At 34.9% G+C, this 24,807-nt stretch overlaps 1 protein-coding gene and 1 pseudogene across 1 annotated transcript; one reads left to right on the forward strand and one right to left on the reverse strand.

Moving 5' to 3' along the window:
- Window positions 1–8,099: 8,099 nt before the first annotated feature.
- LOC149158167 (DNA (cytosine-5)-methyltransferase DRM2-like) lies at window positions 8,100–12,698 on the forward strand (annotated as a pseudogene).
- A 3,210-nt stretch (window positions 12,699–15,908) lies between these two features.
- On the reverse strand, window positions 15,909–17,260 carry LOC149158168 (MYB-like transcription factor ETC3). Its single transcript, XM_089437712.1, has 3 exons — window positions 17,099–17,260; window positions 16,523–16,607; window positions 15,909–16,403 (listed from the first exon to the last, which is right to left on the reverse strand). The coding sequence occupies exons 1-3, from the start codon at window positions 17,172–17,174 to the stop codon at window positions 16,217–16,219; spliced, it is 348 nt and encodes a 115-aa protein (XP_089293838.1). The 5' UTR covers window positions 17,175–17,260; the 3' UTR covers window positions 15,909–16,216.
- Between the last annotated feature and the right edge of the window lie 7,547 nt (window positions 17,261–24,807).

Raw genomic sequence — 24,807 nt, forward strand, 5'->3', positions numbered from 1 at the left:
ATATTTTTGAAAAGTTAATTCAATTTCCTACATTTCATGTTTTTACGCTGTTTATAAATGATTCTGAAATTACCTAGAATCATCCCTCCTATTTAATATATTATTATTTTTCCATGTTTTCATTACCACTAATGTTCCATGAGTAACCATCATTAGCTTGCACTCGTATTGGTCTCAGACCTTTACCTAGACGCAACCTATATAGCCTAAGGCTCGAGTTTCCTCTCCTTATGATGTAAAGGACCCAAATATGCATACTCAATGCTAAAACCTCAAGCCCTCCTAATGTCACTAATAACTTCACTTGGAGGTGAAGGGTATACCTAGCTAAAAAAACTAGTCACAATTGTACATGTTCATTGCAGGAATGCACGAATGCTAGAATGTGCATACACTTTAGGAATGCACATGTGATTTATGAATGTGCACACATTTTAGAACATGCACATAGTCTAATGCATGCATGTTCATTTCATAAATATTTTTGGGCACGATTGACAAATTTAAAAGTAAGTGTTTTGTGAGTTGGTTACTTCAGAATGATAATCATAGTGGTTTGGAGTACAAATAGATTGAATCCTTTATTTGTCTAATAGCTCTCAATATCTCTATTTTTCATGTTATTTTTGTATATTCTCCAAACCTATCATTGATAAAGCTACAAAAATATATATAGTGTATAATTTGTTATTGTCATACCCATTTTAACATAAAACTTATAAGTTGCACTAACATAAAACTTATAAGTTGCACTAACACATACTAGAATCTATAATTAAAAGAAATAAAAATAAGAAATTGTTTGATTATCATAAGACCTTAATACATGCACTAATGCATAGCCTTATAGCCTTATAGTTGTAAGGATATAATATATTTCATATTTAAAAAAATATATATAAATTAACATTATAAATTTTCTAGAAATAGCCGCCAGAACAATGCATTCTTTATAATTGTACAATTTCTTTAAAGGAAATTAGATATATACATTCATCAATACTGGCCTAACTAAAACCAAAATTTACAAAACATAAAAATGTCACATTAAACGACGAGGAATTATTCCTTCTTTTTTATTTCTAAGTATTCTGATTAACAATTAAGGAATGGGGAAATACATATTTTGTTCCTGCCACCAAATTTCACCTTGATTTAGCCTACCCCAAATTAGTCGTTTGATCAGCCTTGGAGTTGTTTGATATGAGAATATGGAGACATTTCTTCTTGAGATACATTGATACAGTTGATAAATCAATTTGAAAATATGACTTAATTTTGTATATGAGGGGAGATATCCCGAATATAAAAGGTGCATTATATTCATAGAATCACAAAAAAAAATCGCCTTCTCAATTCAATTCACAATTTGACTCAAACCTTGATATAAAGCAAAGGCTTCAACAAATTTATTGGAAGTGTGACCTAAACCCCAAGCATACCTATGTTCTTCCACCTACTTATTGTCACCCTTGTGTTTTATTAATAAAATTACAAACAAATTTTCCAAAAAAAAATCATCATAGACAAGATATATTTAAATAGTAATTATTCATATCCATAACCATGGTATTTCATAAATATAATTAATAAACATATAAAAACTTGATAAACTTATAATTAAAAATAAAATTATTTTTAAATATAAAAATATATAGAGAGAGATTCATTTTATGTCCCTCAAATGTTTACTCAAGTATTGTTCTTAAAAAAGGAAGATTTACATCTTAAAAATTTTGATTCCTCTTATTTCTTAGTAAATTTAGAATTAAAATAAATCTATACTAATTTGTAAATCAACCATAATAAAACACATACATTATAAAATTAACCATATTATTTTATAAATTTAAAAATAAAATATTTCAATTATATAATTGATCATAAATTAATTATACTTTAAACCATAAAAATAAACAATAAAATAAATCATTTTAACTCATAATCAATAATAAAAACACTTCATAGCATACTTAAAAAAAATCATTATAATCAATAATAAAAACACTTCATAGCATACTTCATTGGGTTATTCATATGGCTAATGGCTTTGCAATCGACCATGTAAGTATAAACTAATTCCTAAAATCAATTATATTGTCAACTTGATTTTATCGTCAACTATAAATTTATGGACTTTATAGTCAATCACTTTACATATCAACAATATTATAATTTTTATATTATTTTATTAAAAATAATCAAATTTGATTATTTCATCAATATTATAGTTTTTATATTATTTTATTAAAAATAATTAATTATATTAAATATATATAAGCTTTATTCCACTACTCCTATAACTCATAGGTCAACCAAGTCACCTACCCCTAAGAATTTAAACATAAACTTGATACTCATTTATTTCACGTTTTCAAAAGCTTTTTTCTATAAATAAATTATATATTTAATTAAAAAAATTATATATATATATAGATATATATTACAAATTAATTTAACTGTAAACCGCATTCTATTTTTTATTATAATAATAATACTGGATTTAAATTATTACCCAATCTAAGAAGCCAATAAAAGGCCCATTATTGAAAACAGTAAGTGGAAAGACAAACTAGTATAAGCGGTCATGCAGGACAATATTTTACTATGTAACAATGATTATCAATTTATATTTGAGTTTGATTGCAATTTTCATGGATGGTCTAAATAGGATGAATCAAATGCAAATTCAACCTTAGAGTTCGATCACACAACATGTACTTCTATGTTCAATATACTGAAACATACAATATTTAAATCCAATTGTGCATATCTCGATCGATATAGCATTTATTACATTGCCAGGTGATGTATATTATTTCCGTGAAGATGCCTCAATTATGATTGTTCATTTTAAACTTCCGTTAAATACATTGCAGCAAATTTATCCATAGCGGACGCATTTAAATGGTCTAAACTTTAAATATGACCATAGAATTTTGCGAAAGGTATATAGGGGAGAGTTTTTTATTGTTGTGTAGGATTAATGTTAGCTATAGTATTGGTCTCACACATCTATAAAAAATATGTACATAAATAGTTTATATTAAGTTATATAAATTATATAATTTAGTCCAAAGTGTGCCTACATATTGATTGGGTCAACAAATGTCAAATACCAAATCTTAACATCACATATTGACAAGACATAATGTCCCAAATATCTCCAACTTTGAATTATCAAATAAGTCAAAATGCACTACAAAACATTCCATTGAATTCTATTCAGGAGTGCACATATCCCATCAAACAGTCACCTACAGATTTCCACTGGAGCAACACATCCCATTGCTCAGTAATACCTGCACAAGAATAGGTGAAATGTGTGTCAGCCATATGTACATGTCTATTTAACCATTCAACCTATTGAAGACAATAAATGACAACATTCCATTCAGGGTTAAAGGCAATAAATGACAACATTCAATTCTCAGCATTCCATTAATGATCAAAGACAATAAATGACAACATTCAATTCAGAAATTAGTTCATAGGATGCAATAAATGACACCAACCCTTTAAATTCAAGTATTAAACACACCAGCCTTTTCAATTCAGGAATTAAAAATGGGAAAGCACATGGATCAACCATCAAAGGTTATCAGCTATTTGATCATGTACAAATCAGTACAGGCCACACATTTGAATTTGGGGGATGGAAATCTATGCCAATCTTCCCTACCAATTATATTCTATATGAAAAAACTGTAAAACATCAACTCTTACTCATTTTCATTTCAAACATTCATTCTTCTCATCAGTTATTGGAGACATGCAATCAAAGTGTTCACACATTGTTACATTCATTCTATTCAGAAGTTGTTGGAAACATACAAATTGAGTGTCTGCACAGTGTTACATCCATTCTATTCAACAATTGTTGGAGACATACATGTATGTTTTTGTTGAATAATGTTATCATTTTTGTTAAATAATAAATAATGTTATTTATGTTGAGAAACAAGGGTAAATTAAAGCCATTACAACCAATTTCATTACTGATTTACTGATTTAGAAACCAATTTCATTGCCACTATAACCTCAAATCTGACCCCTGCAACTCAATATCAGACTACTATAATAGCAAAGAATATCCTATCAAAGAGCAAAGACAGATAGCCTCATCTACTAAAGGCATAAAACCAGTAGCCTCCATAAAATAGCTAGAACATGAGTTTCTTATAAGAAAGTAACTGAACAATCTTCCTTCCAATCCTTCTTTTGATCAGTTGGTTATGTTGTTGATGGAGCAGTTGATTGAGAAGTGGTCAATTCAATTGTTGACTCAGCAGAAGTTTCTCCAGTTGATTAAGTAGTTGATTCAGCGATTGACTAAGAATTAACCATTTTCTCACCGAAAGAACGCCACCAGTTTCTTTAGTAGTAACGCGACCCAATAATCCATTGATTTAGCAACGTTAGAGGCCCTTACTAGGCTTATCACTGTGGGAAATCTAGTCATTCGGCCAAAGGAGCACCCAAGCACTACGGGGGAACCCAACTAATGATATTTTTTATCGAAAGGACAAAACTTCCCTCTGCCCTACACATAGGCATAGATCCTCATATATTTGTTCCTATAATCTCTTCCCTAAAGCATATTGATATGGGTGCTTATGCATCTATCTAATGAATGAAAATGTTACCTTAGGAATCAGGTTCCAAAAATGACTACTCATTGCATAACATACCATGCCTACAAAAAGCAAATTATGATGTCAAGTAGATTAATTGTCTAGTTAGAGAAGCATTTCTAAATGAATATCAGACCCACTGGTTTAGAAATTCTCTTTTCCAGTCTCAAGGGGGTCCCCTAGGTGTTGTATGCTGCCAACAAACCCATAAATCTGTAAAGAATCAAAGTTGATTGGCACACAGAAAGCTCAGTGTGAGTTGTTGCCCCTAAGCAGTCAACAACAAGGATAATTTCTTACCTATATTAATGCTCGTTGAGATCAGATGCCTCCAACAATATAACAATGAGTGAATAATGACAAAACTGAAAAGATATGTGCCTGAGGTGAATCTGAAATCATTTGGATAACAACGAGTGAATAATGACAAAACTGAAAAGATATGTGCCTGACGTGAATCTGAAATCAAAATAAGTATCAAGAAAACCAAACATTGCAACACATCTAACAACAGTTAGTAGAGTGAGTTAGGGTGGTGATATCATGTAGATTTGTTTCAATCGATTCTTCCTCAACATGACATGATGAGGATAAAAGCACGAAATCTTATTAGACTCAGTGGTCTAACAAACAATGGCTCAATAATGCATGTAATTGATTGATATAAAACTAAATTATGTATGTGTTGTATATGAGATTTGTTCTGTGATTCTGATCTGATGGATTCTGTATGATTGATGATGTCTGATGGCTTTTTGATCTGAAGTGTAATATTATGTGATATGGGTTTATGAGGGGCATTCTCGGTATGTCTTTTTTGTGTGTATAACTTGTTTCCTCTAAGTAGTGAACAACAAGGATAATTTCTTACCTATATTAATGCTCGTTTAGATCAGATGCCTCAAACAATATAACAACGAGTGAAGAATGTCAAAACTGAAAAGATATGTGCCTGAAGTGAATCTAAAATTAAAATAACTACATAACTACATAAAGATACTACAACTAAGAACCCTTACATAAAAACATGCTAACCCTTACTAGCAATAAAAAAATTGGCAAGAACAAAATGAGTGCCAAAAACAATGATTTGAGGACACAAAAAGTTAGTTGGGTTAAAGAAACTTAGTTATGTCAAAGCCGTTACAAAAAAGAAAAAGGAATAGCTCTTCCTGATAACTCATATTTTTACCAACTAGGAATAAAATGAATGTCAAGAACAAAAAGAATGACAAGAACAATGATTTGAGGACACAAAAAGCTAGTTGGGTTGAAGAAACTATGTTATGTCAAAGTTGTTAACAAAAGAAATAGGAATAGCTATTCCTGAAAACCCATAGTTTCACCACCTATGAATAAAATGAATGCCAAGAACAATAATTTGAGGACACAGAAAAATAGTTGGGTTAAAGAAATTGTGTTATGTCAAACCTATTACAAAATTAAAAAGGAATAGCTCTTCCTGATAACTCATAAAAATCATCTAAGAATCAAATAAAGAATTTTAAACCCTTCCAATAATGATTTTCAGATCTGAGATGTATTCAGCTACAATATATAGATAAAGCACTGATTGTTGTTTCTCATTGATTGCAAAGGCCAATGAATTTCCTTGTTTTCTAATACAGTTTTTTAAAATCAAAATTTGGTGGTTACTTTGCAGGTTGTTGTAGCCATGCCAAGAGTTTCTATTGCAGATCGTACAAGGAACAAGAGGAGGCGAGAGGCGAGGGGGGCCCAATTGTGGTCCACTTCATCAGATGAGAGTAGGGGGGATGATGTGAATGCTCCTAATGTGCCCAGTAATGTCGTGAAAATGACATTGTGGTGGCAGGTTGTGCTATCCCACCATCAACCACAGAGCTGCCTTCAACCACAGTGCAAGGTCCAAGTTCAACAAATAAAATCAGTTCCATCAGAGGCTGGACAAAGAAAGACATGCTAGCTGCAATTGATGACATCAAGTTTAAGGGACATTCAATCTGTGCCTCTGCAAAAAAATATGGTATTGCTGCCGCTAACATACATAATTGGATAAATGGGTTGACTAATATGAAGCGTAGAGGGCCTGTTACAGTTATGACTTAAGAGGAGGAGGCCGAGGTGGTTGAGTGCTGTAAGGAGATGGCCCAATTGGGACATGGGTTAGAGATTATACAACTTAAATCCACAGTAGCTCAAATCTGTCAAGGGAGGCCAAACCCCTTCAAAGATGGGTTTCTTGGTAAATCATGGTGGAGTGGATTTAAAAAAAGGCATCCAGACCTTGTGCTATGCACAACTGAGGGCCTTGACAAAGGCAAGGCTTTAAATCTACACCCTGCAATTGTTTCCAAGTTCTATAACACTCTTTCTGCTGCATATGAGCAACACTCATATGCCCCACACCATATAGGGAATTGTGATGAAACAGGCTTATAGGCAGGAAGGAATTGTGGTATGCGGGTAATTGCAAAAAGAGGGAGTAGAAATGTGCCTAAGATTTTTCCTAAGAGCAGGGAGTGGATCACTATACTTTCTTGTGTCAATGCAATTGGTTCTTCAATCCCAGGATTTTACCTATTCAAAGGTACACAACTAAAAAAATATATACAAAACTGTGAACTAGGTGCATGCATGGCAACACATCCCCATGCATGGATGATGAAGGAACTAATCTTGAATTGGCCTTTTCATTTTTATGCATCTGTACCAGGTGGTGTCTCGCCTGAAAAAGGACACCTAGTGATTTTAGATGGCCATGGAATCCACATGGCTTTGTAGACAATTAAGGAGGCCAATAATTTTGGCATTGACCTGTTAACATTGCCGGCTCATACCACTCACATATTGCAACCCCTTGATGTCAGCGTGTTTGGTCCTTTCAAGAATTATTTCAAGATCAAGCGAGCTTCGTGGATGGCAAAGAATCCAGGGGTGGAAGTAAAGAGGTTTGAGCTAGCTGAGATTGCAAGTAAAGCATTAAAAAGGGCTCTCACACCTTCTAATATCAAGGCTGGATTTAGGAGGACTGGTATATGGCCACTTAATGTTGATACTCTCATGCATGATACTTGTTGTAGCCAAGCATTTTATGTGGAAGGTTAAGAAGCAGAGAACTTACAAGACCATGTTGATGCCCAAGAAGATGTTGCTATTGTTGAAGGTATAATGTCCCTTTATGAAGGGAACTTATATGGTGATGATGATGAACATGTGAGTGAGACACGGTTCAGTCATGAACCAACTGCCAATGTCATCGAGGCTATCACACCCACTAAACCACATGCCAATTCTGCATGTGATATTCCATATGAGGCAGTTGATGAAGCGAATGAAAATACAAACTTGATTTCAAATGATAATGCAACAGGATTAAAAAATGAACAATTGAGCATGTCAACCCAAGTAAGTCCACCATCATGGTTGGCAGATGCCATGATGAATATCAACCCACATAATGTGTCTACCACCAATGAGGAAAGCATGGACATGCCTTCACAACCAGCAGAGTTGAACACCGAACTTGTTCATTATTTTGTGGACAATGGTACATTGGAAGAGGAGTATGTTCAGCATGAAGTACCTGAAGCAGAAAATAATGGGGGCCAATCAGTTGTACCGGAGGCTGAAAGCCAAGTGTCAAATCCTAGGGAGCATGGGGCAAATCGTAGATTACTTGGTGCATTCCTAAAGCTACTAGTAGAGAGAGTGAAGGCCTCATCAAGGCACTCAACTACAGATTGTCTTCGTTTGGGGATGAGTTCACAGTTGCTCACATCTGAACATTATATAAATTTACTGTTTGAGTCTGAATGTAAAAATAATGAAATTCAAGAAACTAAAAGAGAAAGAAGGAGTTGGCCAAGAATAAGAGAGCTGCAAGGATTGCCGCAACAAAAACTCGAACAAAGGAAAGGATGGAAAGACAGAAAGCAAGGGAAGATAAGGAACATCAAAAACAATTGGCAAGGCAAGAGAGGGAGGCAAGAAAGGTTCAAGAAGTGTTGGAAAGAGGAGGAGGGGTGACAAGCAGGGAAGTCTATGGTCAAATCCAGTTTGAGGCAAATAGGATGATGTCCAATACGCTGGACCACGTTGCAGAGCACACGCCATCATACCAAGAGTTGATTAACATTCAAGTCCCTTGCTATCAGCCAGGGGTTGTGCCCACCTCATATACCCCTACCAGTGTAGGTTTAAATCCTAACTGTGTTTATATGACACATGCACCCAGTGTTGGGGTTAGTAACACAAGTGGACACTTGGGTTACTCAGTCCCTCCATGGCTACAAGGAGAAAATTGGAGTCAAGGATATGGTAACATTCAAGCACATCCTAATCAACCAATCTTGGGTAGTCCACCATACTTGGGTCAAGCAGGAGACTCAACAATTCTAGGCAATGCAAGAAATGGAGGCCATCAAGCATAGGGGTGGCATGAATTAATTTTTGTAACCACATCGCAATGTGAATTTTATAAGGACACGTGGGGGCTGCATGCAGTGACCTGTTGACAGCATATGAGTATTGGTTCGGCAGGTGGAGGTGGGGTTTAGGGTTTGTTTAGCATGAGTACCATGTGCCTTGTTCATTGTTGTGTTCATTTATGTTTGGGACATGTTCTTGTCTGTTCGCTCTACTAGGTAGTTGAGCACCGCTGCTATATTGAATTTGAATTGGAATTATGATCTGGAATTATGATGAAATTCAACATAATAGTCACAATAAGAATTTTGTAAGGATGCAATATGTTGATTGGTTTCATAGTAGAAGCTAAACTATAAACTATATTGAATTGGAATTGGAATTATGATATGGAATTATGATGAAAGTCAACATAATAATCGCAATGTGAATTTTGTAAGGATGCAATATGTTGATTGGTTTCATAGTAGAAGCTAAACTATAAACTATATTGAATTTGAATTGGAATTATGATATGGAATTATGATGAAAGTCAACATAATAAAGAAGGAAAAGAAGTGAACATGAATCAAAAGTAGTTACCAATAGAAGATACTAATAACCATCGAGAAACCGAGCATGAGGGGATTCAACAAGAGACAAAGAGATCTATAATATCTATCTATAATATCTATCCAGTGGAAGAGATTTGTTTTAATATTTCAAGAGAGGTTATATATTGATAGTTCCTATTTCAAGAGAGGTTATATATTGCACATATAAAGATAAAAAATTATCACTGTAATTAGGATCATTACAAACATATTCATTGTTGAATAATTCCTAGAAGCTTCACTGTAGCTCTTTCCACCATGGGGACCCCCTCAGCTTTATGGACCATTTTCATTTTCAAAGGAAAGATCTGCCCAGGAGCATGTGCTTGAGAAGTGCAATAGAAACCAACCCTCTGTCTGCTCACAGAGGCAGTAAACAAAAGAATCCCTTTGTTCTCACTAAAGGAAATTCAAGAGAAAATAATAGAAAGTAAAGATCAATTAAATTCAGTTTGAAACAACATTGAAAGGAAAAGAATTAGTAATTACTTAATTTGGTAATTACTTGATGAAAGGCAACATAATAAAGAAGGAAAAGAAGTGAACATAAATCACAAGTAGTTACCAATAGAAGATACTAATAACCATTGAGAAACTAAGCATGAGGGGATTCAACAAGAGACAAAGAGATCTATAATATCTATCAAGTGGAAGATATTTGTTTTAATATTTCAAGAGAGGTTATATATTGACAGTTCCTATCTCAAGAGAGGTTATATATTTCACATATAAAGATAAAAAATTATCACTGTAATTAGGATCTGATGTACATGTAATGTACAGTAAAGCCATGAGAGTGGGGCTAAACAGTGCAGAGTCCCCTGACAAAATCCACAATGCAATGATGAATGAACTTGAAATGTGCATCTTAATAGACTTGAAAATGTGATGTACATCTAATGTATAGTAAAGCCACAATGCAATGATGAATGAACCTGAAATGTGCATCTTAACAGACTTGAAAATATGATGTACATCTAATGTACAGTAAAGCCATGAGAGTGGGGCTAAACAGTGCAAAGTCCCCTAACAAAATCCACAATGCAATGATGAATGAACCTGAAATGTGCATCTTAACAGACTTGAAAATCTGATGTACATCTAATGTATAGTAAAGCCACAATGCAATGATGAATGAACCTGAAATGTGCATCTGAAATGTGCATCTTAACAGACTTGAAAATCTAATGTACAGTAAAGCCATGAGAGTGGGGCTAAACAGTGCAGAGATTCTTTACAAAATCCACAATGCAATGAAAGATTATGACCCAACCATTATCGTAATATAAACAAACAGAAAATCATAATATAAACAAACAGAAGCCAAAAAGATATCCTTTTTCAATTGGACAAGCTCCAACCTAAAAACTGATATACAACACTTCCACTAAGTCATGAGATATACAACACTTCCACTAATTCATAATATAAACAAACAAAAAATCATAATATAAACAAACAGAAGCCAAAAATATATCCTTTTTCAAATGGACAAGATCCAACCTGAACATTGATATACAACACTTCCACTAAGTCATGAGATATACAACACTTCCACTAAGTCATAATATAAACAAACAAAAAATCATAATATAAACAAACAGAAGCCAAAAAGATATCCTTTTTCAATTGGACAAGCTCCAACCTGAACACTGATATACAACACTTCCACTAAGTCATGAGATATACAACACTTCCACTAAGTCATAACATAAACAAACAGAAGCCAAAAATATATCATTTTTCAATTAGACAAGCTCCAACCTGAACATTGATATACAACACTTCCACTTAGTCATGAGATATACAACACTTCCACTAGTCTAATTGTAACTGATACATAATGATTGAGCCAAGCTTGAGATCTTCCTTTCCTGATGAATTCCCTTGATTGGAAAGCTTAGTTACAAGGAGATTAAAAGTATTTTAAAAAGTTGAGTTCACTTCTATTCCAATCACAGTGGTGACATTTTTAAGAGTTGTAGGAAAAATAAGACCTCTTATTTGTACGAGGAAAGCAATAGAAAGACCTCACAGTAAGATATTCAAAGAATGCTTTGCAAAGATGGAGCCTTTGCTCCATCCTTGTTATCGTTTTACTTTTTTTAACAAATAAAAATGTTAAGACAAAGTATATTTACCGGTTAAAGGATGTTTATATTTTACTTGAAATTTGACTGCAATCAAATTGTTGGAGATGGATTTATTGTTCGAGACCAGATGGCCCTTTTTCTAAGATTTTGATATATGAATTTTCTAAGTTCTATGAGATTAGATACAATGTGCCATGTTTAAAGGTAAGAATTATACTGGTAGACAGAGTTCTTTGCATTGAAATTACCAAGTATAAATTATGTTTACTGATGTGCAGGGACTGGAGGCAGAAGATGAAAACTCATGTTTAAGAGAATATCAGAAAAGAAAGCAAGAAGATATTGTCTTGAAAGCTGGATCATCTTCAATAAAGAAGAAAATGCCTAGAGCGCAAGAGAAGAAAATATTGAAGAACAAAAATATCAGAGAAACAATACAATCTGAACAAGTTGAATTGAATGATGAACATTTAATGCTTCCATATCCATCCCTGGAGGAACTTATTGGGTTTGGAGTTCCTGGATACCCTAGGCCTGTGGAATAACGTCCAAAGGAGATCAAGGCATCTATGCATGGGCCTCCATTCATCTACTACGAACATGTGGCCATGACACCAAAAGATGTTTGGGAGACAATAACTCGTCATTTTGGTGGCATAGGGCCAGAGTTTGTTGACTCGAAATATTTTTCAGTTTGTATGAGGCCAAGAGGCTATGTTCACAACCTTCCTATAGATGGGCAGTCTCGAGTCCTGCCTTTGCCTCCTATGACAATCCATGAAGCATTTCCTCACACAAAAAAGTTTTGGCTTCCCTGGGATAATAGAGAATAACTGAATCGCATGTGCCTAGGATGAGTCAGTGATGTCCTATGCCAAGATCTCAGGTCTATTTTGACAACCTCAGAAGGAAACCCAACATTACATGAACAGTCTCATATACTTTGTTTTCATTACCCTCCCAAAACCTGAACTGGACTGTAAAACCCACAACCCAAAACCCAAAACCCGAGTTCAACACGCTTTCAAAAGTGGGGAATTTCACCAGTGGAAAGGTGGCCTATCAGTTAGACATTAGTAGCCCATCTTTACTTGTGATAGGTTAGGCTCTATGGATCATCGCCTTATACCAGTCGTGAAAGCTAATGACCCGAACGACAAACAAGATCTCGAACTAAACTCTCAAGATTAAGCAAAGTGGAGGTCAAGATCCTTCCCCACTCGATAGCCAATTTCATATCCTCTAGCTTAAGTTTATGATTTTTATCTAGGAGCAGAGGTGAAGGCAGCTAGAGTGCAGCGAAAGTAACCTAGAGTGGAATCTTAAGAAAGGCATAGGCAGGAGCATGCGAAGAAGCAACTACTACCACAACAGCCAAAACCCAACAAACTGAAAACCCATAAATTACCCAAATCCCACAAAAACCACACAGGTGAAAAACCCAACAAACTGAAAACCCATAAATTACCCAAAACTCACAAAACCCACACAGGTGAAGGTGTTTAAAAACACATACACAAGCATACAAGCATAACAAAGGCACAATATTCCAATGGAGGCTAAATGTGTTAAAAAACACAGTATTCAGGATGGTAGGACATTGCCCTACCTTCTATGTCTAGTTGATGTTTTTTCTCCCTGCCAGAAAGCCACAGGAACCCCAAATGCTCCAAAAACAGTAGCTCATACTGCAACAACCTGCAACAACTTGCAACAACCTACAAGGCAACATCAAAATGGTTAGATATCCCAAAAAATGCAGATAAAATGTGAAATTGAAGCTCATAAATTGAACTACAAACCTGAAAAATCCGTTTGGAGCGCGAAACGGCCATGTCCAACACCGAGCCGAGCTAAATTCGCCACAGGGATAAACGCAGATGAATAATGAGCCCATACCACTAGACGGGGAAGAAAAACCAAGCGAAAATACAAGACGAAATGCACGAAAAAAACCGAATAACCTCTAGCACGACCATCTCTGTAGGTCCATAAACCACCACCCACATCACTAAAGCCACTATCCACATCACTGACGACCGTAATGGTAGTGACCGCCATTGGAGCAGTGGCGCTCAACTACCCGGCAGAGCGAACGGACAAGAACAAGTCCCAAACATAAATGAACGCAACAATGAACAAGGCACACAGTACTCATGCTAAACAAACCCTAAACCCCGCCTCCACCTGCCGAACCGGTACTCATATGTTGTCAACAGGTCACTACATGCCACTCCCACGTGTCATACGAAGGGTGAGGTGCCAATGTGGCAGGAAGTCCGGTTGACGTGGAGGTGTTCAGCTAATGACGTCCCTCCCCTATATGCAAATGAATTGGGAAGTTTTGACTTTTTTTTAGTTTTTTTTACAGTCTTTTTATAGGTGGGAAAGTTTATTATAATTTAGTTGTCAAATTAGTAGTGAGGATAACCATCTTTGATAACTCTAGCTGCTAACCGTGAATGCAGGCTGACTCATCACCCTTATTCAAGGAAAGCGAGGCGGTCTGGAATAATCTGTTGGTAGTTAGTAAGGGGGTAGTGTTTCAATCCTGCAAAATACTTCTTGGTCTTAGGCAGTTAATTTGTTTCCTTACATCCATCCGAAGACTAACTCTTGGCCAAACAAAAACAGTTTTAGAACATACTCCAAACCAAACTATTTTTCTAATTGCAATATAATTATAAAATATTTTAATATTTTTTATAATGTATATATTTTAATATTTTTATTAAAAATTATTGAAATGAAAAAATTTAATTATTAGATTTGTATAACCTGACATCCTACCAATGGGAGAAATATTGTAAATTTTTCAGCGTAAGGTGTGCTTTTGCGTTCTAAGGAGATAGTTTCGAAAAGTTTCATTAACACAACTCTCATATTCAACGCAAAATGTATGTCAACTCAGATGGCAAAATTGATGATAGCATTTGAACGCAACACGGCATAATGTTTAAAACTGGGAAAACTTGTTTAATTTGAACATGATACTTACATAATCTTAGGCGGGAAATTTTTTTTTTTATATTTCTCTTTAAATTTCATAGGCATATAATTCGGCTTAGAGAGTAAAATAATTCATCATTTATTTATTTAAATTTAAAATAAAATATCATATTTTTTTACTGTAATAAAAAAATTTATTATAAACTATTGAAGTAGTAAAAAAAAAAAATTATATATTTTTAGATATAGTAATTTTTTTTTATTATAATTTAATTATCAAATTAATAATAAAAATAAATATTATTAACTACTATTAATGATAAATATAATCTAAATTATCACTAAACACTACACATCTATTAACTTCAAATTAAGCATAAATTATACATCATAAATTTAAAAAAAATAAACATCACCATTCCTACTCCCTTATGCATAGTGAAATCAATTAACTTCTAACTTTAAACTCTCTAACACGGCACCGTCGCTGCCCTCTCATTGCAGGTTCACACGATTTTGGATTATCCAACGCTGTTATCTTATCTTCGCTCTTTGTTCAGAAGGGTGAGCTAACCATAAATTGGTGTCATCATTTTGTTCTTAATTTATACACACGGTTAATTATGAATTAAATTTAAAATTTTATAATATTATTTATAACCTATTTAAATATAGTATTAAAAAAAAATAATTAATTTCCATCATTATATTTTAATATAAAACCATGTTATATTAAACAACTTGTTTGATAAAATTAAAAACTTTAACAAAGAAAATATTATGTTAATATAATATTTTCTAATTAAGATATTTTTATATATTGATTTTCATTTAAAAACTTTATCAGTTCAAAAAAATCCTCCAATCCATATATCTATGGAGATAAAAAATAAAGAGTTTTGTCTTTAGCATTAAATGTATTTGGCATTTGAATTTCATTTCTTTATATTTAATTAAACTTGAATGGTTTTTCTAACAAATATATTGAATATCACTTTATTCCCTTACGATTAAGGTAATGAAAAAATAATAATATTTATACATTGAATATCACTTTATTCTTTTACTATTAAAAAAAATGAAAAAGCAATAATATTTACCAAACCTTCTTCCGTCTACGGACAATAAATTTTCTCTTAAAAAAGATATCCAGTGACACAGAAGTCCATACATCGTATTTATCTGTGCCGTCAGGACTTCAAATCTGAAAGATATTTAACCTGACAGGCACATACAGATGGCAACATTTCCATTAATAGTTTCAATTATCTGAATGGCAGTTACATAAACTTGGGACCTACATACAAAATTGATCCGCTACGAAATTCCCTACACCATCAGACCAAAAACAAAGAGCAAAATCTCTATAATTTTCTTTGATCAGACAAAAGCAAAGAGCAAAATCTCTATAATTTTCCTCTGATTAGAGACAAAAAATGCAATTGTGGAAATCTAGATGAACATTTTCTGATTAATTAAATATAATAAGGAAAATCTCTTGAATATACTTCGATGAGAGAAAATACAAAGGGCAAAACCCCTACGAATTTACTTCAACATCATTGGGTCCATTAATGCGGTACTGAATCGATATCATATTGGTTTTCTGCTGTTTCTTCGTCAAAATAGCATCATGGCCGCCGCACAGTTGTTGGGTTCTCATGGCCCAGTACCTCTCAATCTCCTCTGCTTTTCTTCCAGGAATGCGCCCGGCGATCAGCGACCACCTGCAATTTTTCACAGCAAACAGGCCGCTTTTTAAGTATAATATTTCCAAATGACTCCCCAACATGAAATTCTCAAACAATAGTTAAATCCAGTTACGCAGGTTGCAGTAGGGCAGTACTTGTTGCCGATAAGTTTGTACATTCTGAGTATAAGATCTTCTTCTTCCTCGGACATGTCGCATTCCCAGTCTAAACTACTCCCTTCTGAAAAAACGATCGCCATAACAACACAGGAGACAGATTAGAAGCAGTAATTAAGATTGTGAAATGCCATTTTCTTGAGTTTATATCGATTGCAGATTTCTTGAGTTTACATCGATTGCAGATTGACAAAGTCTATCGTTATTTTTAAGTTAGAAAAGTGTGTTTTGAGTATACAGAATCTACAATTTACATAAAGATGGTCGTAAAGATTAACAATAAGAAAAAACTAATCAAAATAGAAAAAATATATTTATAAAACACTACTTACTTAAAAAAAGTGAAACCTAAACGAACAAACAAATTCACTAACCAACCAACCATTAGGTTAATAACAATAAAAAACACACTACTAAACAAATAAACAAATTCACTAACCAACCCACCATTATATTAATAAGAGTAAAGACACACTACTTCCTTGCATCAACCCTGTTGATGTAAAGATCAACAAGGAGAGAGGCTACAATGAAAACCCAGAAGAAACAACATACCCTCAGTATCATACTCCAGAATAGTAGAACTACAGTACATATTCTTCTCCATGCTGAGGGAGGAGGAACGAGCCATTAAAAGAAGCGCCGTGACAGTATAGAACTCTGCTTAGGACTGTTCAGAATGGGCAGAACGAAGAATATTTAAGGTGAAAGAAACATGATATACGCATTGGGCGGGGGCCAAGCCCATGGTTTGAATTTTGATATGTTGGTAGGAAGGGCCGGTATGTTAGTTTGAAGAGTAGATTTGGTTGATGGGCACATGATCTGTATACGGACAAGGCTGAGGCACGCAGTTCTGCGATTCCTGTTCGACGATTTTATCCCAACGCTATTGCTTACAGCTGCATCTACTATACAACGTACATAGGTATACGATGGAAAACCATATATTTTATTCATAAGCAGTCCGCGAATAACTCAGCCTGTCAGGCCAACCTAACATATTTGTTTGGTGGGAGCATTTTCCCACAATTCATCGGGTTGCGCGTCATGTTCGGCGTGGAGATATCCATGGACCATTGTAGGGCCTTTATTCTCGAATCGCCTCAGACCTAAATATGTGGCCAGGGAATTACTGTTATGCTAAGTCACGTATTTTGGGTTTAATTTATTTTCAAGACCACTCAACCTATAATCCAAAAGTTGCACCGAAAAATAAGGGTTTCTCTGCTTTTTAAACTTAGGAATTCGCGTTAAAATAAAGAACATTAAATTATGACTAAATAGACCATCGAATCCAACATCAGAAGGCCATTCAATGGAGCGAGGCATGGAAGTTTTAAAGATAATAAAGTTTGGATTGTGTGCCATATTACTTCCCACATTAAAAGTTAGTGGTGTGATGTCGTGATTCAATTTATAAGTTGGTGGTGTGATGTCATTTTCTTTTATAGCAATGACGATATTTTCTTTTATAGCAATGACTTCATGAGGAAGATTTATATTTATAAGAGATAAGAGATTTATTTTAATGTGCATTTTGTTATTGGCAATGGGAGCATATCGATATTTGGATGATTTTCGTCAGCATTTATCAAGGAAAGACATTTAGAGTTAATGTAGAATACTCTTTTAGGGAATAGTATATAAAATATTTGACTTACTTGATTTATTAACATCTTTGATTTCATTAAGAAAACGAATAAGTTAAACATAAGCAAATCTAAATCTACTTTTCAAGTAAAAAACCCGGTTAAATTTCATAGGTATCTTGAGTTTCACAATATCAAAGTTCCACGTGTTTCAAATAGGACCCACCAAATTCCACTACATGATCAAAGTTCCACGTGTTGGTTGACAAGGAAGGGAAGAGTGCTACATGATTAGACTAGTCCTTTAAATAGGACCCACCAAATTTATTATGAAACATTCCCTTTTATTGAATAGGCCAATGAGAATAGACACTGAGGGCTATAATTATTTTTTCTTTGTTCTCTTAGATTTGACACATAAAATGGAAATATTGTGGAGACAAATGCAATGGGTTTAGTTTGGATAGTTAAAGTAGGTTGTTAATATGCCCCCTTTCCTAAGTTTGATTCCCACTTGTTACAAAATTTATTAAACTTCCTTTAGAAGGAGCCATTTCAAATAGATGGAGTCAAGTATAATTTAAATGACTTTGGATTCCCTTCGTCATGTTCACTTAGCTAAGATTTTCCTTTGCAAATCCATTATGTTCAATTTATTGTTGACGAAATAATTTTAAACAAGTACATTATATTCTATTAGTCGTTATCACTTGATTAAGAATTTCCTTCACAAATCCACCAAGTGTAATTCCTATCGTGTTGACTAAAGATTTCCAAACAAAAGAAAAACAACATAACAAATCTAGATTACACATGATAGGGGCAATGATCTAGTCATTCTCATATATCAAAATATGAATATAGTTACAATTTGTAATTTTATGTTTTAGAGGGGTAATCAACTAATTTGGATACCATCCCTTTTATTCTTCTCTAGGATATTAAAGTTCCTCTTCCTTTATGTGCATCAAATCTAGGTCTTATATTTTCCTTACTTTTCACTTCATTTTCACACTTTCATACATGCTCATCACAATCACCATGTGCACTTTTCATTGCATTCATACCAATGTCACAATGCTTCACATTATTGCCCTATATTTTTTGCATTAATTTCATGTATATTCCTAAACCTCACCTACTTTATTCTTTCTATGTGCCAAAACCTCACCTGATTTTATCTTTTGTAATCATTTATGATGCTACCAAAATTCCCAATTTAAAATATTTTAGATGCTCCTATGTCAACTTCCCCTTACATATAAAATCATTTGCATCCTCACAATGTGTTGACATCCTATTTAATAATCTTCCCCTTACAATTTTTTTGGTACTCATGCTCATAAATCCACGTATTATACATGCCCAACCTATTCTTATATTTTCACAATTAACGTGTGTAATCACCACTCTATATCTTGGTGAATATCACATCCAAAAATTTTGATTTCATTTTACTTCTTGTTTAACATGTGTTTCTTTCTTTCTTTCTTTCTAATCCATCATTGTAAATCCTTCATCTTAGATTCATCATCCCGTGGAATGGTGTACCTCTCCTTGCACTCATACAAGTGTGGCATTGAATAAAAGAGATATATCAAAATCATTTGGTAAGTCAACCTCATATGCATTATTGCCAATTTTTCTTTCTTATCCATCAATATTTAATCTTCATATTTATCTTGTTTTACTCCTATACATATTTCTCTTTCCATAAATCCACCAAACTAATTTTCCAACAAAAAATGGCCTCCAGGTTCATCTCACATTTGTACATTCCTTACACTCTTTGGTCTTCTCCTTCAATATTTTTGTAGAAATTTGGTGAATGGATTGCAAATGCTGAAGAAATTTTAATCTAAATCAAGAGACACAAATCTACTCTACTGGTCTGCAGAATTCAATTCACAATTTAGAACAAAAATCTCATACATGCAATAAGAAATAACACACATGCACAATATTTTTTTCTAAGGAACCCAACTGGGAAAAACCTCTCAAGCCTCTTTGCATTAATCAGATGAATATAGATGCATTATAATTGCTAGCTCAGTCTGAGCTCAACCTGTAAGTGAATTGCGTATCTCTCTACTCAATTAGAATTTTTGACCCAGATTTAGTCAATTTCTACCTCTGCTTGAGCCCTTATTTCCTTGCATAATTCCTAGAGAATTAGCCCCTATTTTTTAGGAATTTTCCTCCAATTGATTGCACAATTCCCAAGGTTTGACCATCTAACTGCATGCAACACTTGTATGCTCAAACTAGTTTATAACTACTTGTTACACTTCCTTGGAATCTCCACCACAACTCGGAACTCAAATTCTCTGCATGCACTAGTTAATTTATGTTGATGATCGGTTAATTGGATGATCACTGAGTTAGACTGTTGCCCCATTACATAACTAACCTTCCACTAGTTCCTCCAACTATTAGAACTAGTTTAATTAAACTCAACTAGATATAACTAAAATGGATTACTAAAATTAGCAATCACATAGGCTTAACTGAACTCCAAGCCCTCTAACTCGAATTTACTAAGCTAACTGAGTGACAAGAGCCATGTCACACAAGTTAACTGCATCCAACTTGTCTATTGATGTGGAAATTCGAATTTTCTTAATTTGACCAAAGCAAAGCCAAATTGAGACTTTCTTCATGCACTTGTCAACACTCCCTCTCTACAAGAAATGGATTATCTACCACCCCTATCCTGCACTTGTGGAACTCGAACTTCCCTCTTGATAAATCCTTTGTTAAGATGTCAACATCTTGTTCCTTTTTTGGAATGTATTGTAGAAACATTATCCGCCTCTGCACACAGTCTCGTAAATGATATATATATATATATATATATATATATATATATATATATATATATATATATGCATGCTTGGACCAATCACGAAATACCAGATTATTAGAGAGTTTAATGCAACTCTGATTATCACAATTGGATCCATAATCTGACCAAACAATCCTACAAATATATTTCCCATCCAGATCACCTCACATGTTGCTTGACTTGCAACCATGTATTATGCTTCTGCTGATTTGAGCACCACAAATATTTGCTTCCTGTTGTATGAGGAAACCGTTGCAGGCCCAACACTAAAAATTTCACCTGGTGTACTATTTCGATCAAATGGACTCCCTATCCAATCTGCATCTGTGAAGCCACACAAATTCACTCCCTCTTTCTATCAGTACCATAATCCATATTGGTTAGTGCCTCTAGGGTACCATAAAACATGCTGAGTTGCCTTCCAATATAATTTGGTTGGCCTGACCATAGATTGGCTCACCTAGTTGAATGCATACACATATCTGGTCATATGTTCACAAGATACATCCGTGAACCCACTAGCTTTCGATAAATGGTAGCATCCAACTCTTCACCTGAAGTGGTAGTCTCCTTCCTCCAGTTGGTTGATAGAGGTGTCTCCATGCTTTACAATTCTCCATGCACAATATTTGTAGTATCTCATTGGCATACTTTCCTTGAGACACAAACAATTCCCCATCGCCTTGCCATACTTCCAGCTCGAGGAAGTATTGCATGAAACCCATGTCCTTCATTTCAAATTCCCTTGCAAGGTCCTCCTTGCAAGAGCTGATCAGTTGCTCATCACCTGTTAATATTAAATCATCAACATATAAACAATGATAAGAAATTTACCTTCTAACAAAATATGATAGAGGTTCACATCCAATTCACTTTTAGTGAAGCCTAAACCAATGAGATAACTGTCGATCCTGGTGTACCAAGCACGGGGTGCCTATTTCAGACTATACAATGCTCGCTTGGGTCTGCATACATGAGACTCCCGATCAAATGTCTCAAAATATTTTGGTTTCTCGATGTACACCGCCTCCTCAATAACACCATTTATAAATGTTGTTTTTACATCCATTTGGTGTATCTTCCACCCCATCTTTGCAGTCAGTGCAAGAATTGATCTAATGATTGAATACCTTGATACAAGAGCAAAGGTATCCTCATAGTCAATTCCATCAACTTGAGAGAATCCTTTGGACACAAATATGGCCTTATACCACTCTATGCTTCTGTTTGCTGCATTCTTAACCTTTAAGATCCACCTCAAATCCACAATTGATTTATCTGCCAGTCTTGGGACCACTTCACAAACATTGTTCTTCATGATAGATTCATATTCTTCCACCATTGCATCAACCCAAACTGGTTTCTCAGCTGCTTCATTGAAAGAGGATGGCTCAATCTCTACAAGCTCAGTGATTAGATCCATGTAGCCAGTGCACCTCTTAGGTGACCTCCTTTTCCTGCGCAAATTTGAAGGAGCTTCCACATTCTCCCTCACATCCTGCACAAGTCTATCAACTTCCCTTGTACTTTTTTTGCCTTCTCTGGATGGTTCTACTTGAGTGGATGTCTCCACTCCCTAGTCCTCTATTTGTGGCTCCTCCACAACTTCTTAAGGCTCCTCCTTTGGAGCTAAAAGATCATCTTCTTATGGAATATGAAGCTCTCTCTCAAGAGAGAAATGCATCACTTTCTCCTCATTAAACTTTACATCCCTTCACACAACTGTCATTATGATGGAAGGTAACTACACACGGTAATTGTGTGGAGTTTCGATGTAACCCACAAAAACTCCTAACTCTGTTCTCAGCTCAAGGTTCTTCCTCAAATCTTTGGAGACATGGCAATAAACAGAGGCTCCAAAAATTTTGAAGTGAGACACATTTGAATTTCTCCCCAAGAAATCCTCCCCTAGTGTAATCATACCAAGAATCTGATGAGGACTTCAGTTCTGCAAATAGACTGCTATGTTACATGCCTCTGACCACAAATGCAATGGTATGCCTTAGTCATGTAACATAGCTCTCACAACTACAAAAATTCTCAGGTTCTTTCTCTCAGCTACCCAATTCTATTGTGGGTTGTGGGGTGCTTCCAACTCTCTTTGAATTCCTTCTTTCTCACATAACTCCTTGAATTCATTCGAAACATACTCATCTCCATTGTTGCTCTTGAGAGACTTCACCTTCTTGTCGGCCTTTTTCTAAACTAGTGCCTTGAATTATACAAACTTTGAGAATGTCTCATCCTTATTCCACATGAAGAACATCCAACACTTCCTTAAAAAATCATCAATAAAAATAAAAAATATTTGTGTCTGGCAGTGGAGGTTGTCGAGAAGGGTCCACAAACATCAGAGTGGACTCTTTCCAAGACTGAATGTGCTTTGATGTCTCATTCATGGAATGTGTATTTCACATACTTCCCCAAGGTGCAACCTTTGTAGACATCTTGCTACTCAAGTGATCCTTTCGGGATGCTAGTGGTCATTTGTTGCATAATTTTTAGGGTGCCATGATGCAAATGGGCCAATATTTTGTGCTAAAGTTCAATGAGATTGCAGATTTGCACTTTCTCTGCCTTACTGTTTAATGCAACACAATATTCCACATCAAGTTTATACAGGTTCTTGACATGAACCCTGATATACTTCACTTGTCCAGCGGTTATGTGTCTTAGGAATGCTTTCCTTTTGCTGAAGATCACATCATAACCATGGTCTTCCAATAATACTACAAAGATGAGATTCTTCTTTAAGCCTGGAACAAACATGACATCTTTGAGGTGAAGAGGATATCCCGAATCCCTCTGAAAGGTTACTGTATTAATCCTGGTAACACTGTTCCTTCCATCGTCCCCAAGCTCAATATGCATCTAAAGATATTTCTCCTCCAGATCACCAAAAAACTCTCTACGCCCTGTCATGTGGAACAAAGCACCTAAGTCCAAGTACCACAGACTCCCCATCACTATGATGCACATGCATGCGATAAGGGTGAAGTCTAGCTCAAAATTTGAAGCCAATGCCTCACCTACTGCTCCTCGTAAGTTCTTCTTGCCAGACCTTTTATGTGGAAACTTTGTAGCATAGTGCCCAAATTCATGAAAATTGAAGCATTTTTTTTGGACAAGTCTTTCTTATTTCCTCCTTGGTTGGATTCTAGTTTGGTTTGATATTTATTCCCTTTGCACTTCTTTCCCTTTCCAACTAATGAAATTTTTTATTCAACCTCTCCCTTGGATGAAGCTCCATCTCTGGTATTCCGCCTGATCTCTTCTTGTACCAAATCGAACCACAAGCATTCCCAATTTGACAATTTCTCCCTTGCATTCACCGAGTCCTGGTAGTTATGCCAGCTTTTGGGAAGTCCTATAAGAACTAGGCTCACCAGGTCATCTTCTGCAACATTCACAACAACCCCTCCAAGCTCATCGTGAACTTGTGTAAATCTGCTGAGATACTACAAAATAGTATCATTCTTTTGCATCTTGATTTTTTGAAGTTTGTCTTTGAGGGCCAGTTTTCTATGATCACTGTTATTCCTGAACAACTATGGCAGTGTCTTCCACATTACAAAAGGAGTTTCTTTCCCATGGATATTTGAGAGAATGTGGTCTCGCACTCCCTCGTGATTATTCTCCTTGCCTTAGCTACTTCTTTCTTCCATTGAGCTAGGTTATGGGCATCAGTTGATCCTTGTTTTGCAATGTCTGTCTTGAAATATTCCAACAATCTATTGTCATCAAGCTCCACATCCATGCGATCCTTCCATGCAATGAAATTTGAGCTTCCTTCCAAGGCATACTATGATCTCAGCCCGTTGAAGGTC

The sequence above is a fragment of the Pinus tabuliformis genome, chromosome 5_2, assembly GCF_031772625.1.
Source record: "Pinus tabuliformis cultivar Carrire ecotype Pingquan chromosome 5_2, CPIR1, whole genome shotgun sequence".
Classification (NCBI taxonomy): Eukaryota; Viridiplantae; Streptophyta; class Pinopsida; order Pinales; family Pinaceae; genus Pinus; species Pinus tabuliformis.